The sequence below is a fragment of the Ammospiza caudacuta genome, chromosome 3, assembly GCF_027887145.1.
Source record: "Ammospiza caudacuta isolate bAmmCau1 chromosome 3, bAmmCau1.pri, whole genome shotgun sequence".
Classification (NCBI taxonomy): Eukaryota; Metazoa; Chordata; class Aves; order Passeriformes; family Passerellidae; genus Ammospiza; species Ammospiza caudacuta.
Genome location: NC_080595.1, coordinates 33,301,440 through 33,317,852, shown reverse-complemented (window position 1 = coordinate 33,317,852; position 16,413 = coordinate 33,301,440). Strand labels below are relative to the sequence as shown.

The 16,413-nt window shown below is 34.2% G+C and overlaps 1 protein-coding gene across 1 annotated transcript in view; it reads right to left on the bottom strand.

The window, feature by feature from the left end:
• The window catches only part of KIF6 (kinesin family member 6), a 156,134-nt gene that overhangs the window by 115,045 nt on the left and 24,676 nt on the right, over positions 1 to 16,413 (bottom strand). The window contains exons 6-7 of the mRNA XM_058802336.1: positions 12,765 to 12,894; positions 4,482 to 4,688 (exon numbers count right to left, since the gene is read on the bottom strand). Coding sequence (XP_058658319.1) covers positions 4,482 to 4,688; positions 12,765 to 12,894 — 337 coding nt within the window. The remainder of the gene's footprint in view (positions 1 to 4,481; positions 4,689 to 12,764; positions 12,895 to 16,413) is intronic.

Sequence of the window (16,413 nt, the reverse complement as noted above, 5' to 3'; positions counted from 1 at the left end):
AAAAATTACACATTCTTAAAACATGCACTTTGTACATGGGCCAATATATTTATTTCTGAGAAAATGTCTTGGAAAGCAAAGCACAAATAAAAGGGTGCATGATTACAATGTACTGCTGGAAAGAAATGATTCAGTTTAGAATATATATGCCTTGGCCAGAAAGGAAATTGTACACCTACCATTCTCAGTTTCCTTCCTCAGCTGTTTATATTATGGGACCTAATTATTAAATAAAAAGCCAGATTACCCCATGATGTCCTGTGATATAAAATATGTGAACTGTTATCTGGCCAAGCACTCTACTGAAAATCATCAGCTATATGAGTTGTGCAAGCTCTCCTAAATGATTAGGAGTTGGTTTTTCTTTAATAAATGTTACATATTGGTATATATTTTGTTTACACTACATTAAAAAAATGCTATTTTAGAAAATTTAGTAGTGACTTTTTTGTGGCATTAGTTTCTCTAAATGGTCTTCACAAAGTTAAAGCTATAACTCTTACACTGGCAGCCCTGAGGAACACAAATGCATAATAAGAAAATTACTGTCTTGCAAAGGAATCTAGAAACCCCTTCCTGGATCAAGGGTTTCAAATCTCATATGTTACAAGTTGTTATATAGAAACACGTTAAAACTTTGTTACTTTATAATATTGCATAGAAATTTCATAGTACTCTAGCACATACATTAATAAGCACATTCTCAGCCGCTGCCACACAGAGACTATAAATGGAATAGACAAGATGAGAAAAGAGCCAGAGAGAAGATAAGTTATTTCCATTAAAAATGGGAACATTGTTACAGGGAAGTTCATTTTTTCTGAAGTCCATGCAGGAAGTCTGCAGCCCAGTTAGAATCTGAACCCTCCCACACTAATGCTGGAAAGCTGTGACCAGCTATCATGATGCAGAACCCATTGCACTGTCACGTGACAGTCTCATAACACAAATTATTTTAGTTCAAAGTCCCATTAGTAAAACTTCATCTACATAGATCTTCACAATCCAATCAAGTAATCTGGAATAGAAAGAGGAGACTCCTGAATACTTTGACAAAGTGACAAAGACCACCTGTACAGAAGCTGAACCTGGATTCTCTAAGAGGCACCAAATGCAAAAATCAGAAAATTGTCTCATTTAAGAAGGTGTTATTATCCTTTAGATATAAAAAGGGTTTTTTTAATAGCTGCAATTTTATGCTTAATAATGTCACTAAAGCAGAAAGATTAATTTTGAGTGGGTCGGACAAACCACCTTAAGCCCTAGTAACTGTCAGAACTCTTCTCACATTTTGTAAAATTGTATGCTATATGAAAGAGAGCAGGTACAGTCACTCACAAATAACTCCACTGACACATGTGGAAACACTGCTAGCGCAACAGAAAGTGCAAGACTCGCAAGTGAATATGACATGATCTGAAGTGTGCCCAAGGGTCCCTGCTTCCATCCACGTCCTTGGTGCAAGGAGCAGATTTGCACCAGGATCTCATGCCATCCAGTTCTCAGAGAATCCTCAAGAGATGGGCATTTTGGCGTGCATCACTTGCAGAAACAGCTGTCAGGTACACCTCTATCTTGCTGTTTAGTGTATCACAGGCTCTGAAGCCATATTCCTGCTTCAGAGGTCTTTGTTTCCCATCCTACTTCCCATTTCTGGTAGAGTTTAGAAGCTTAAACTGTGGTCTTTGCAGAAAAAAACCGAACCAACAAACAAAACAAAAAACCCCAAGCAAACAAACAAACACACAAACTATAAAAAAAAACCCCTTTGGTAAATTTGGGCAGCAACCATCCATTAATGGATAAAAATCTTTCAACATTATGTAAAAGGAACATGTGTTAAAAGAGGGTTAACAAACACATTCATTAAAACAATGAGAACATAGTAACCTGGGGTTTTTTTGGGGGAAATAATTCCATTATAGTGTCAAATCACATGGCAGTACAACTTAATTTGCAACTCTAAATCTGGTCCAGGATCTTCTATATTTCTGTCTTAAGGGAATATCTACATATGCACAGTTACACTACAGTTGTAATTCCAGAATGCGCTACTACATCTCTCAGACAAAAAACCCTACCCAGATATAGTAATAAGTACTTTCAAATTCCTGCTATCATTTCAGATCAGCTACAAAGAACTAACTTCAGTTTTCTCTAGATGTAGAGGCTGCTTGGAGTAAAAGTATAGTGGATTTATTTGAAGACTTTTTTAACATGCTGCTGATATTTAACAAGTAGATCAAGCGTGGTAACACAGAACTGTGTTCTTATTGTCATCTTGATAAAAATCATTTAATATGACTATTGTACCATGAAAAGTATTCCAAAATGGCATAAATCAATACTTGACCACCAGTAGATGGATAAAGACTTGAGAATTTTAATAAGAAATTAAAATTTTGAAGCATTTGTGCACTTTAATATATTATTCACTGCAAGTTCAGGATTGAGTGGTTAAATTCCCAATTATTTGGGGGAAAAAAGACATTTTTACTGTCTTTGGTGGTCTTTTATTCAATATTAGAAAACATTTCTATTAATACACAATCCCAGACAGAATACAACATGCCTATTTCCAACAGTATTTCTCTAAAATAGGAATTAAAATTTGCATGAAAAAATAGTATCATTCCCTGCTAACTACATAAAAATCGTACAATAAATAAGAAGGGATCCTAAGTATAATTTGTATTATTCTGAAGACATTCATTTTAGGAAGTGATACTCATCACTTCCCTTGAGTACAATTTAAATACAGATATTATTCTTCAAGGTAAAATTTAAACAAATGAGGGGCATGAAAAAATCTAGTGCGATAGTAAATGACTGACTGCCACCTGCTGTACCTTAAGCTTCTTCTTTTGACAGATGAAATATCTCTGACTATAAATTAAATGAAATCCAAGAGATTTGTTCTTGGTAGCAGAAAAACACTTAAAACTGAAAAATATTCTCCCCAGCAAGTAGAACTGTTATACTTCCTAATCATTATTTTAAAGAATTTTCACATATACACACTCACAAAATTTTCAGGTTTAATGATGATCTCCTCAACTGCATATTTTACTAAATAGCACATGTACTATAATGTAACTCAAAAAGTACAGATTTGAATTTTAGAATTAAGCCTTTTTTCTTCTCTGTATTTTCCTTAATTGTCCCCCTAAATGACAGCCTCACTGACGTGCTATGTTTCTACATAAAAATTTTTAAAGAAGCCTTAGGAGAAAGTACTGTATTGTCCATTGGAATTCCCAAAATAATTAATTTCTAGCAACAGGAACAGTGCATGCTGCAACTGTGTAAGCAATATTAAATATTTGGTTTTAGGAAGAAATTAATTTCTCTTCCAGGTGTGGGATCTGAAATGGATGCTTGTAAATCATCAGTGATTGCTTAATAGCGCAGCATTCACAAAAGAGATTTCATTCATTGCCAAGTGTTTCTTACTCTAACTTGGTAAGCATCATAAACATGCACTCATATAAAACCATCATGGTAGGTCAAAGAGATATATATTAAAACCTTAATTTTTTTAAAATAGTATTTAAATAATTATTTCAGTAATTAATAATTATATAATTATCATAAAACATATTAATCACAATAATAATCGCCATAATTAACCAAACCTTTTTACTAGAAATCTTTATCTCCAAAGTTTCCTTTCACTGCTGCTGTCTGAAGTATTTTTTAATTAATGAGGTTGGTTAGGAGCAATCTATTTGCTCAATATTTGCCTTTTCCAAAGAAGAAAACCAAAAAGCAACAGTGAAAGAAGAATAGGGATTTTAGTATACCTTATTAAGAGGGTGAATATTTTTAGTAACAACTGCTGAATGACAAAGCTTTGTGGAGATTAATAATAACTAAAACAACAATAATAATAACAATAACAAAATTTTATTTCTTTACTTATTATTATACTACATCCATGAGTACTATTGGTGTAAATCCAGTTATGGTAGTCAATGCATAAATACATTACCAATGATATCTTCTGTCGCAAAAAGATCAAAGATTTAAATTGGTAGAGGAATAAAACAACGACACATGAGGGAAGAGCCCAATAATTTACCATATTACAATGCTTGAACCAAATAAAGCCCAAACACTTGCTTTTCAGTGATACATCCTGATCCCAGCTGTGGAAGGGGAAGAAGATTATGCAGAACATTTTTAGGAGAAATATAGCTCAAATCTGGTAAATATCTTTAGTATTTCAAAGAAAACAAAAAAACTATTTTGGAAATACTACCCTGTATACCAACTATAATCCTACTGCTTCATTGTTAAGTTTGCTCTAAATTAAAATATTTTATTTTAAAGGAAGACACATCAATTCAATGTTAAAAAAAAAACCTGCAATAAATAGCCTAAGACTGAGTAAATATTGCAATAAAGTTTTCCAAAACATTGCACATTGTTAAACAGGAATTTAGTAAAGGGAGAAATGTTTTACTCTTTTTCAATTTTACCTGCTCCAAATAATGTAATGACAGGTTGATATATTTGGCTTCTGTCAGCAAGTGGCCTCCAATTCCACTCTTTGCAACACGTTCTGATCCAGCGAGATCTACTAAATGCAACTTGGAGCGCCGGATAGTTGCAGATCCAGGCTCCTTGCTGGAGATGTGAATTGTGAAAATGCAGTGAGACCGGCTTGAGGCTTGATTCATTGGTGTCTACAATGACAGGAAAAAAAGAACTCTCAATGTTCAGTGGATAAATAAATTCAGTTCTTTATAGCTCAGTAATCTGGCAATCTATCCCATTTTTTAGCTATTGGACCCGTAATGAACATGCAAAAAGAACCCAAAAGGATTTACCTGACTTTTGTATTCTGGAAAAATACTTGGTTAACTTTAATCTGGACAAATTGTACTGTAAGCAGTTAAGGTTGGTCCAAAATACTGTAACATCAGCAAAACAAGTGGCCTTACTACACGAGGAATACTAGAAAAGGGCAGCTTGACTGGAGGAAAAGTTACTGAATGTTGATTTCTAAGAACCTAATAAATTGGTGCATTTTTTTTTTATGATAGGTAACTACCAGTGTAACAAGGACTAGGACTTCCTATAAGGCCTTAGACTTCTGAATTATAACTTTTATGAAAAAATTCTGCTTGGCAAAATCAATATCAGACTTTTAGGTGGCATGATAGAGTTTTCATGAAATATTTGGCTTTAAATATATTTTTTTGGGAATAACTACAGCCACACTTCCTTAATTTAAAACACAGAAAGTCTTGGTCAATTTTTAGAAATGTGCAGTCTTAGTATCACTTCAGAGGTTTTCTCAATATATTTGAAATGCAGAACTAAAAGTTTTAAACAGCTCTCAGTTATTTAACTCTAGATTTTAATTACCATATGCCATCACATTTGCATTTTTTATTAAAAAACATATAAAATACCTTTAAACATAGAAAGCAGCTTTTGTTTACTTGTTTCAAGGTATTGTTAGAAACTTAAATCTAAAATTACTTTACATAATCCTCATTTCATAAATAGCTAAAGCTTGAGATAATATATGGAGATTAAAGGTTTAGCATACAGATAGTATTTTTATTCATAAACAAGTATGACTACATTGTTCTCAGGACATAAATGCTGACCCTGCAAAAAACCAGAGTAGTAAAATAATAAATCAATATTATTGAGTCAGCAACTAAATCTATATTTATTTATAGCTGCTGAAAAAAGTAATAGAAACATCCCGGTTATACTGTCTACATTAATCTCTGGTCTCTACTTTATTCATTCTGCAGTATTTTTTTTATGTAGACTTATCCTGTGATTCTGACCAGATATATAAACATATTGCCTTTTTTTTTTTACATAATCTGCTTTAGCATGCAACACTGCAGATGTTAAAATGGCCTTCCCATTGCAGGTACTGAAGATGTTGTCTTACAGATCCAGAAAGGACAGCTCTTAACAAAAAGACTACAAGTGAATTGTCCTTTCACAGGAATAATATGGGCCATTTGGTTCAATTGTCTCCACTTCAAGTTCCCACTTTTTAAGTCTTAATAGTGCCAGCACAATCAAATGGCTTTTGGGAACAGATCCAGCTTAAAAAAAAAAAGAAAAAAAAAAAAAGAGAGCAAACATATATTTAACCTAGATAATTTTCTTGATATAGCCACAGCACAGCTAGAGAAAACAAATGTGCAGAATACCTGAAAATGGCAGCATACTGGACATGAACAAGTAGGTAGTGTGCAGAAACAACATATACTTGTAGCCGTTGGTGAAAATTCTGTAAGGAAATTTCAGCCCTGGCAGTATTTTCTTTTGGGCTGCTTTACCTAATACAGGCAAGCTCAGAGGGAGAAGGTAAAGAATTTTCTTCATTAGTTCATAAAGATGAAGAATTTTAGAATTCATAATCCTGTGAAATGAGTATCAGAGTGCAGTCACATGCTATGCTGTCCTCAGAGGTGATGCTGGGCAAATGAAGAGGAAGTGAGTTGTAGTGTTGGAATGAAAATAAACAGGCTGAGGGAAAGGTGTCAAGCAAGAAAGCATTCCCAAACTTACTTAAAATGCAGTTAGACTAAGAAAAAGTTATATGCTGTGAAAATGTACTTCATTCAGCAATTCTGATTCCATGAATAATCAGAGCCAACTTCACTTATTTTACTGGGATGCCTGTGACTTTTTTATTTGCAGCAGGACTGGATTTTTTTTCCCAGCTAAAAATCCCCAACAGAATTAATAATTAAGCACATTCTCCTTGACAGAACTGATATTTAGGGACATTTTGCACTACAGAGATAGCATCAGTCACAGTATAATGCAGAAAAGTCTAAGCCAGATCAAGTATCAGTACAGGTGGAAGCACAAAGCAAATGTTGCTATAACAGAAGCTGAAAAAATCATCATACTTCTGAATAAGCATTGTTAAGCAAATGTGAGATTCACACTAAAGCAAAACCTTGTCTATTTCAAAAAGGGCTTTTAATCACACCCATTTAATGTCAACAGAGGCAAAAAAAAAAATTCAAATCCTAAAAGAACCTAATTTCAGGACTCTGAGTTCCAAAAAGCACATGGCACATTTGCTCTACAAGGTTTTTATTGTCTATTCTGATACACTAGCCACAACTTTATTTTGAGTGTTCCATGTAGATTTGGCTGAACTAGTCATTTAGAAACTCCATTGATTTTCTCTCCACAGCTTTTTTTTTCCTCATGTAAATGCAAAAAAATTAATGAAGCTGGTTTGGAAGTCATTGGCTAGAATCCCAAACTGGTATTTTTGTGAAGTCCTTCTTCAGAGTAGAACCATGGCTTAATCAAGACACCAAAACTCCTTTCTGCAGTATGATACTCTTTGCTTTGGAGTTCCCATATACAGGAAGCTCTGTTAGAACTCTTGCAGAAAGCATATAGCAATAAAAATTTAAACTGTTAAATGGGATGCGACCATGAAATGTTAATTTCATTATCGCCCCACTCTTAGCTACTTTTACCACACAAGTAGATGCACAGCACAGAAGAGAAATTATGATGCGTTGGCATCTCTAGTCCAAGAACAAGCCTTTTCTTTTACTATTTGGTTATCTTACACAACTTCTGAGTATCAAATTCATCCGTTTAGAAAGTTTGAAAACAGAAAACAACATTTTCTGGACAGTGTCTCAGCGCCTACTAAAATGTTCCTTTGGTGGTTTTCAGAGTTCATTTTGGCTTTGTTAGTAGTATTCAAACCATATGTATATGAAATCATCCTAACACTAATTTGATGTGATGAAGGAAAAAAAAGAGAAAGAGGGGAGTGGCCTGGTTCTCAGCAGATGGTTGCTATTGTGAGAGTTATATATAGAACAACTGATGAGCAGCAGTTGCTTACAAAGAATAATTTTTTCCAGGAATTCTGTTACATCATAAACCACATCAGCAGACTTCAGATGCTTTGCGATATCACGTGAACACTACAAAGGACTTAATGCCAGGTCATCTATTGCTGCCCATTTGTAGCTTGGCAAAGGACAAATTCAGTAATATTGACTTGGTAAAGCATCAACACTTCTTTTGATCATGGAAAATACGTACAAGGTGTATTTCAAGCCATACAAGCCAGTCTTGTTTTTTTTTCCAGGATGACAATATACCCGTGCTGAAATTAAATAAATTGTATAGAAGCTTTGTGACTTTAACTGCTACATCTATTTGTACAATGGTTGCAAGAAGATGGCTTCTACTCAAATGAGAATCTACATCACAGTCATACTGGAAGAAACTTCTGAGTTGGATATTTTTGTCAAGGAATGCAAGGTCAAGAACTATCCAAAAACTTGCTGGAACCTAAGCTGTCCATCTTAATCTAATTCTTACCCATCTTAAGTCAGCAAAACACTGCAGGAGTTCTTCCTTATACAGGAATTTATGTATTTCCCAAATCCTTTATTTGTTGCAGCTGTTGTTATAAATGTTTTCACTAAAAATAGCCAGAAATGGATGCTACAGGTCTAAACAGCATTCTTAAGGATTGAGGACCTAAGAAAGAGAAAGCTTCTTAAACAGGATAAAGACATATGAAAAGCTGTTTGAAAATCACCACTAGACTAACAGAAGCTGCTACTATCTGGAAGAATAATGTGTTAAGCATGGCTGCCAAAACATTGACTGAGATAATACATGAAAGAGAGCAGGACCGCTGGGACAAAACAATTTTGCAGGTGATAAATGCAGTTGTTAAGCCCATATTGCAAACCATCGCCACTTGGCAACTTAGACCATTCCAGTGAAATTTTTTCTTCCTTGAATCAAAATATTTAGACAGCAGAAGAATATGATTTTCCTGTATGAGTGAATTAGTGATTAGCCAATGCATAAAGAGATGTCAATTCTCAGTGTTCAGAGTTTTTTGAGAGAATGTCCCAGTGAAAACTTACAAAATTTTCTTTTAAGGAGTACTTCTTTTTCTTCTTAAGGATTTTTTGCTTCTGAACTTTTCAAAGAAGAGCAAGGAGAAAAAAGAGAAAGTACTGATAGCATTCAAGACTGATATCAAATTAATTTTCTCCAATTTTGTTGCTACAATCAGAGGGATATCTGTAGGAAGATGCGTTGACAACTACAGTCATTTCACAGTTCAGATGGATATCTCTGTCTAATGAATTTAAACTCCAGTTCCAATAGAACTATCCTATAAGGAAGAGCATACAAATAGAGGAATAGGAGGTGCCTGTCTTTATATCTGGTAGATGAGAGAAACCTCAGTATGTCTTTAGTTCCCTTTCTAAATAATATGTTACAGGTATAGGTGCTGTTCAGTTGTACTTAAGTACACTTGTCATAGTTTGAAATTGAAAAAAGTTTTCTATGAAAATATCAGGATCAGAATAGGTGCAATCATGTCCTGGAAACAATACTTCATTTTCATATTTACTAGAAGCACAGTTTCACAGTTAGACCATGATAACTTTTAAAGTCAGGTAACTTTTAAAGTAATTAATATTCCCTGGTGAAGACATTATTAGGCTTATGTTATATATTGCCTTTTATCCATATAAATCCCAAAGCATTTTAAGGACTATTCAAAGTAGTATGTATGACCAGTAATATTTTTACCACACATGGAAATGAAAACACCTGTGCTGAAATAACAATACTATTTGGTGCTCATAACACAATATTACAGATTTGTTGGAGTGGAAAGAAGTTAATAATTGACACCAAAGAGGAACCTAGGAAAGCAGAAAGTTGTAATTTCTTCTAGACTGCGGCACTAACCCAGATAGCATGCATTTTTGTCAAAAGTGGCATTTAATTTCATATGCTCACACACTGAAATCCTGTTTTTCCTATCTCATCGAATTAAAATTGCAGTCAAACACTACCACTGAGTTTCTAAATATATTCAAGAGAATATTAATGTACAATAAATACAAATAGAATGAGTTCAATTCATAGGTCACAAGTCAGGCTCCACAACTAACCTTAAAACATAAAATTTCATTCTTTCTTGAAATGATTATATTTAAACATTGCCAAAAGCTTACTGATTGCCCCATTTGTCCTTCAAACATTTTAAATGATGGAACAAATACTGTGTATTATACACTGTGTGCCAAATTTAAAAAAAACAGAGTGCTGTAGGTATCAAACCATGCCCTAAAACATTTCCTTCCTCATTAAAGCAAAATAGCTTTTCAGTAGAGGAAAAAATAAATTCTAACTGTACATGTCACTACAGTCCTCAGATGTACTAATCTCAGAAAAGGATTTTACAGTTTTGAAATTGCTGCACATCCTTGGGAGGCTACCTTAGTCTATTGCTTTTAGAGAAACACTAAAAACTACTATGAATTCTCAAAATCACAGAGGTTTAGGCATGTTATTTCAAAAGGCAGAGGTTATATGGGATTCCCATCACAAAAACTTAGAAAAGACCACTTCAGCTGAAGCTATATTAATAGTATACCAAGATAAAATGGTTTGTGAACACTACCTAAACAGCCAAACATTTATTTCCATGCAGCAGCTTTTTTAGATGTTGCTGCTACCAATTGTTTATACTGCAAACTTGATTTTTAAATCCTCAGCATGTATTTTAGGTACCAAAATCATAAATTTGTCTTAACAGTTAGAAAATATAAGAAAACAGGTCAGATTTTATAACTTGTTGCTGCAGATTCATATGTACTTAAATATACCAAGAAACTGCTTTATCAGCAAGCAAACAAAAATCTAGTCCTTACATTCAGTAGAACTGCCAACAAAAGACTCCAGGTTTTTTTGTATTGATCTCTGCCTATTTCTCTCTGGCAAAATATGAGACAAAAAATTCCTATTTGGATTTTTACATTATGAATCGTCTGTGCACAAATGTCTCCCATCTTGCCATCTACACAACTTGTAGTACACATCAAAACTAGAAAAAAGGACCTAAGCAAAGTAATCCTGAGCAAACTAGATTAGTTGCCTTTTTTTCCTTCTCTTGGGCTATATAGTTACATGCGGGAAAGAAGCATTCAGTTATAAACGTTCTCTTAGATTCTGAAATAGAATGAATGAACAAATTTTGCCTGCAAAATACTTTAATATTGTGATGACATTTTTTTAGCACAATCAGTGATGAGGGAAAAATGCACCCCTCAAATCACAAGTTAGATTGCATTAGCATAGGCAATGCAGAAATTAAATTGTCATTCTTGTTTTCAAAAGAGTCAACTCTTCAAAGAAAGGTTATTCAGGGTGAAAGCACTAGATTGCAATTTTAGAGGCTACACGTGTCATATGTGATCCATGACAGTCATCTGAGTTTTTCCACAGCCAAACTCATCATTAAAAAAGATGAATTAAGCATTTATTTTACTTTCTTTTCTATTTAGGTTTATTAATCTTGCTTCTTTTCCTTTAAAGTTTACTTAAGAGGGTTCTAATCTTCAGAGGTCAGAAAGTATTATCATAACTCAAGATCTAAAAATATGGTTCTCCAGAGAAATTATGTTTTATGTCATAAGTCCTCTTTGTTAGATCTCTAGATTAACCCTTTTGTCTTCTATTACACTTTGTCAAGTTCCTCTCCTCCACATAGTATCAATATTTCTATTTCAATATCATGAAGCAGTTCCTTGCCTAAATGCTCAGGTTTATGGGAAGGCCTTATGTTGATTATCTCTTGCGTTAACATATTCCTACCTCTCAAAATATAACTGCTGAAACAGTCATCCTTGAGAAAGAACAAGTATTTGTGTTACCTATTTATGTTTTGTAATAAAATGCTTCTTCCTCTGTGTCCAGGTGTATGTGGTCATCCAGCAGGAGCACAGAACTACCTGACTATTCATATAATCTAAGTATCTTTCTTGTCAATGATTTATGATATATCCTTTTGGAAATACAGAGGAGGAAAACCAAAAAAGTTCTAAAAGAGAATCAACTCTATTGTAGTAAAGACACATTGCCAGTGCTCATATTATACAATACACTTTTTTATATTTACGTTCCGTATCCAAGCATGAAGGGAAAAAAGAACCTTACAGATACGGAAACATTTAATTTTAATTTTTCAGAATCCGTAAAAACAGCCTTGTGTGTGAATATTGGCATGTATTTATTCTGAATTTCCTTTGAACTACTATCTGGGTTTTTGGTGGGTTTTGTTTATTTGTTTGGTTTGGGAGGTTGTTTGTTTTGTGTTTTTCCATAAAACACCACGTGTTTATTATGCAGTAAGAAGGAAAAAAAGAGGGGATTTATATTAAGTACTTCAAAGGCAATTGAGTGCTTAGTCATAGAATCATAGAATGGTTTGAGTTGGAAGAGACCTTAAAGATCATCTTGTTCCAACAGCCCAATCCCCTCGCATCCCATGACTAGGGACACCTTCCACTAGAAGAGGTTGCTCAGGGCCCCATCCAAATTGGTGTTGAACACTTCCAGGGAAAAATTATACTGGGAATGTTTGACAATGCTTTGCAAGGACATATTTTCTTATCTTTACACGTCTGTGTATGTTGATACATGCCACATTCAAAAGTAAGTCTATAGTTAATGAGAATTTCTGTATTCTACTTTAAATTTCAATGAGTTACGATTTCAAGAGCCACCAATCAGATCCACTATAGAACACTATCATCAGAGAAATGCTTATTTAATTTCACTGTGGAAATACACTCACAAAGGAGATAGCAATTTACGTCCAAGGACTTCAAAAATATACATTTTATTTGAGAGAGAAGAGATGTTTTTCACCATTTTAATTTTGGTGGTATTAAGAAGATTGGAGCGGCAAATCTCACCTCAGCAATCATTCTGTTGGTGTCCCCCAAGAAGAGTAGGTTTAAGGCTTCCTCTTCATTTGTTGCTTGCTGAAGAGACAAGTTTTTCAGATGAATGTTTTGATCAGAGTCTTCCATTATTGTCACTTTTCTACATGCAAAATAAAAACAACAGTGAAAACTAGAGTTGTTTCATAATTTAATTTTGATCACGCCTAAAAGGTGAAATCTAAAACCAAAGTTAAATCATAATGAAAGAACATGAAGAATAAATTATTCACATGAAGAACAAATTATTCACATTAAAGGAAATATTGATGTCTTTTTTTACTGTCACCTCCTTTTTATTCCTTTATTATGAAACTTCACATAGAAAAGAAATATAAGAAAACTGTACATTTTAGAGAAAGCTTTGGTATTTTTATTTATTGAGATATTAAAATTTCAAGAGTAAGAGATTAGATGAACCCTCACAAACAAATAATATGTAAGGGTTTGTTTGCTATTACCAAGTACAGATGATACATAAAGCATACCATTATTTTGACATACAAATGTACATGGAATATTTCAGAATCAACACATCTGTAGTCAACATGTTTCTAATAACTTTAGAAACATTTGTCAAGACTACTTCTCTTTTCATTTTTCTTAAATGGTAATAAATACAACTGTAAATTATCCCCCCTTAAATTAAAAGCAAGCTAACAATGATTTTATTTATTCCCCCTATTAGAAATGTTCTTAGTTACACATCTATAAGACAGAAGCTGCTAGTAAGGAATTGGATGCAAGCATCAAAGATATGGCAAAAGCTCCAAAAGAGCTGCTAAATATTACTGAAAATCCTTTTCACTTCTTTGAATAGTCCTTCAACATAAGATTTTTTTTTTCTTTTGAGACGGTTAATGAGAGTTAAAATTTATTGGCATTAGTAAGTAGACATTAGTGTCTCCTCAGCTGGGACATTCTATAGTACCCAACATGGAGGCCAAGTAGTTGCCTCACTGGATTTGGAAAACTCAGAGAAGAATCTGTTAAAACAGAAGTACACTAAATCTGAAGATAAATAACATGTCTTTCAGAGTGAGTTACATGTTCTGATACAATTTAAAACAAATTAGAGCATTTTTAAAAGTTGGAAGTTGTTTTTATTTAAACTAAAACTTTATCTTCTGCTTAAGTATAGATAATATTTTCTATACATACATATACACCTATAGATATACATATATGTATATAAATATTTTTCATGTTCTTCAAGATAAACCACAAGAGGGAGTATGGGTCTTGAGTTTTTATCAGTAGGTAGTTTTTGCTGGTTAATTACTCCAAGTTGCTTCAAAACCAGAGAGATTGGGTTTTGCTCTGCTTTACTTTCTTTTCCCCCACCTCAAACTGAGAATGAAATCAAGCATCAAAGCAGCATTCCATAGTATTGCTCTTAGACATTGTGGGAGTAGTTCACAGTCTGATGGTCAAAACATTCAAATTAATATAGAGAAATAATTTTAATACATTGAAATGCGCTCACTCTTTTCAAGAAAAATTGCACATAAAATACACACAAATCTTTGGTAATCATAACAATTGCTCTTCCAAGATTGCCTCCCACCATTAGCCTTATTTTTGTGTGGTGGTATAAGACATTTCTCATTTATTCCCAAAATTCAGCTTCCCCATTCAAAACATAAACCCCAAAGTATAAGTCTGGCCTTGTGTATCAAACTTTTGATAATGTCAGATTGTATTCTGTCTGCATCTGCATCACACACTAAAGCCCAGAGCAATTCTGATTGCAGTATACTCTTATTAACTTGTGCTCTTTCCTGCATCAACTCAGCTGCCACCAATGCAGGATAGCCTTGCACACTGAATGCTTTCATTTATTAAATTCTTGTTACTAGCAAATATTGACCTTAAAGATTCCTTTGATTAATTAATACTATCGCATTAATTTGTGCACTAAAAATGATAATAAAAAATCCCCTTAATATATTTTGGAAAACGAATGACCATTTTAAAAGTCAAGCTTCCCATTATTATATCTTTCTTTAGGGCTTAGAATTGAAGAAATATAAAGTAATCTTAAAAAATTTATAAACATTTAAGAATTGATCATAATGATGCAAAAAAACAACATATGAAGATATACAAGCCCTATGCCAATACATTAGCAGGACATAGTGATACTGTGTCATTGTGACGAGACTATAGGGCCACAATTAAATTTAGGATCAAGTTAAAAGAGAAAAGCAGCAAGTATGCATCTTGTATTCTGTTCAGAAGAACAGAATAAATTAATGGATACGAATAGGTATCTATTTGCACAGAGATAAATAGATAAAATAGATATCTATTTATCTTTTATTAGGTATTTATCAGTTATAAGAAACAAATATGTTATAACTGCAAGGGACTTTAGCTTTTAGGAAAGAATTGTCAGGATAATCATCTTATGCATCATTCCAAAAAGATGATCTTTCAAAAGATAATGAATACCACATGAATACCTGAATACCACAACAGAGGACAAAGTCAACACTTATTCAAGAGGCAAGGTCACAAAGTTATTCAGCTACCACCACCACAACAGCACACAGATTTGATTTTCTATCTGTCCTGGGCTAACTATATGTTGCTTTTATCCCCAGTCATATGTTCTGCTTATGCTGAATAATAAGTTTTGCAAATTTAAGACTTGTTTCAAGAGTGAAGTGGGGAGAGAAGTGTGGATTTTTATTTTCAGAAAACTGCACTCACTCCTCCACATTCCTCCTCCTGGACTGTTTTTTCTGCAGATGGACAGACAACAGGACACAGCTCTCCTTGGCTTTTAGTTAGTTTTAGCTAGCTGAGGCAAAGAAGTTTTATGGATTTTTTTTTTTCTTTTCTTTGGACCTGTTTAAACCTGCTCTGGACTGAACACCCAGAAGGGCACTGGCAGCTCTCACCTGTGGTCCACCAGGCTGGGCCTGGGCCACGACATTTCCAGCACTGGAGGGACTGATAAGAGACTGTGTGAGTTGAGCTACAGCCCATGGAGGGGACTTCCTGAGTTTGTCATCTCTTTTGGAGCAGCAAGAGCTTTTATTGCTCAATATTGTTTAGGTTTAATTGTTCAATAAGCAGTTTTTTCCAACTTTCTCCAAGGAGGTATTTTTCCCAAACCAGCTGCGGGGAGAGGGCGGTTGAATCTGCAGTTTTCTGGAGGAACCCCTTTGGGGGTTCTCTCCCGAATTTGCCCTGAACCAGGACACCATCCAAGAAGAGAATTAGAGCATAATCTCCCTTATGAGACATGGCAGAACTATGAGATGAGTAAGGGCTCGGGCAGACTGCTTGCTTGACACATCATATTGTGATAGGAAATCCTTCCCACTGTCTCCAATGGATTCTGTTTTGAGACAACAAAAACACAGTTAGGCTGTTCTGGATGTTATGGACATGACTGGAGGCTGTTACATATTTAGGGTTAATGATTCATGTAACAGTGAACCTGAGCAGGCACAGCCTGTGAGGTGCTGTGCATGCAGTGGGGCATTCAGGCCCAAGTTGTGCTGCACAGATCCCTTGGCTGCCGAATAAATTCACTGAGTTCTCAGAAGAACACCTTCTAGAATGAAGTTGTTTTCTTGTAAGAAAATCATACAAAGGCTCGAAAGAGCAA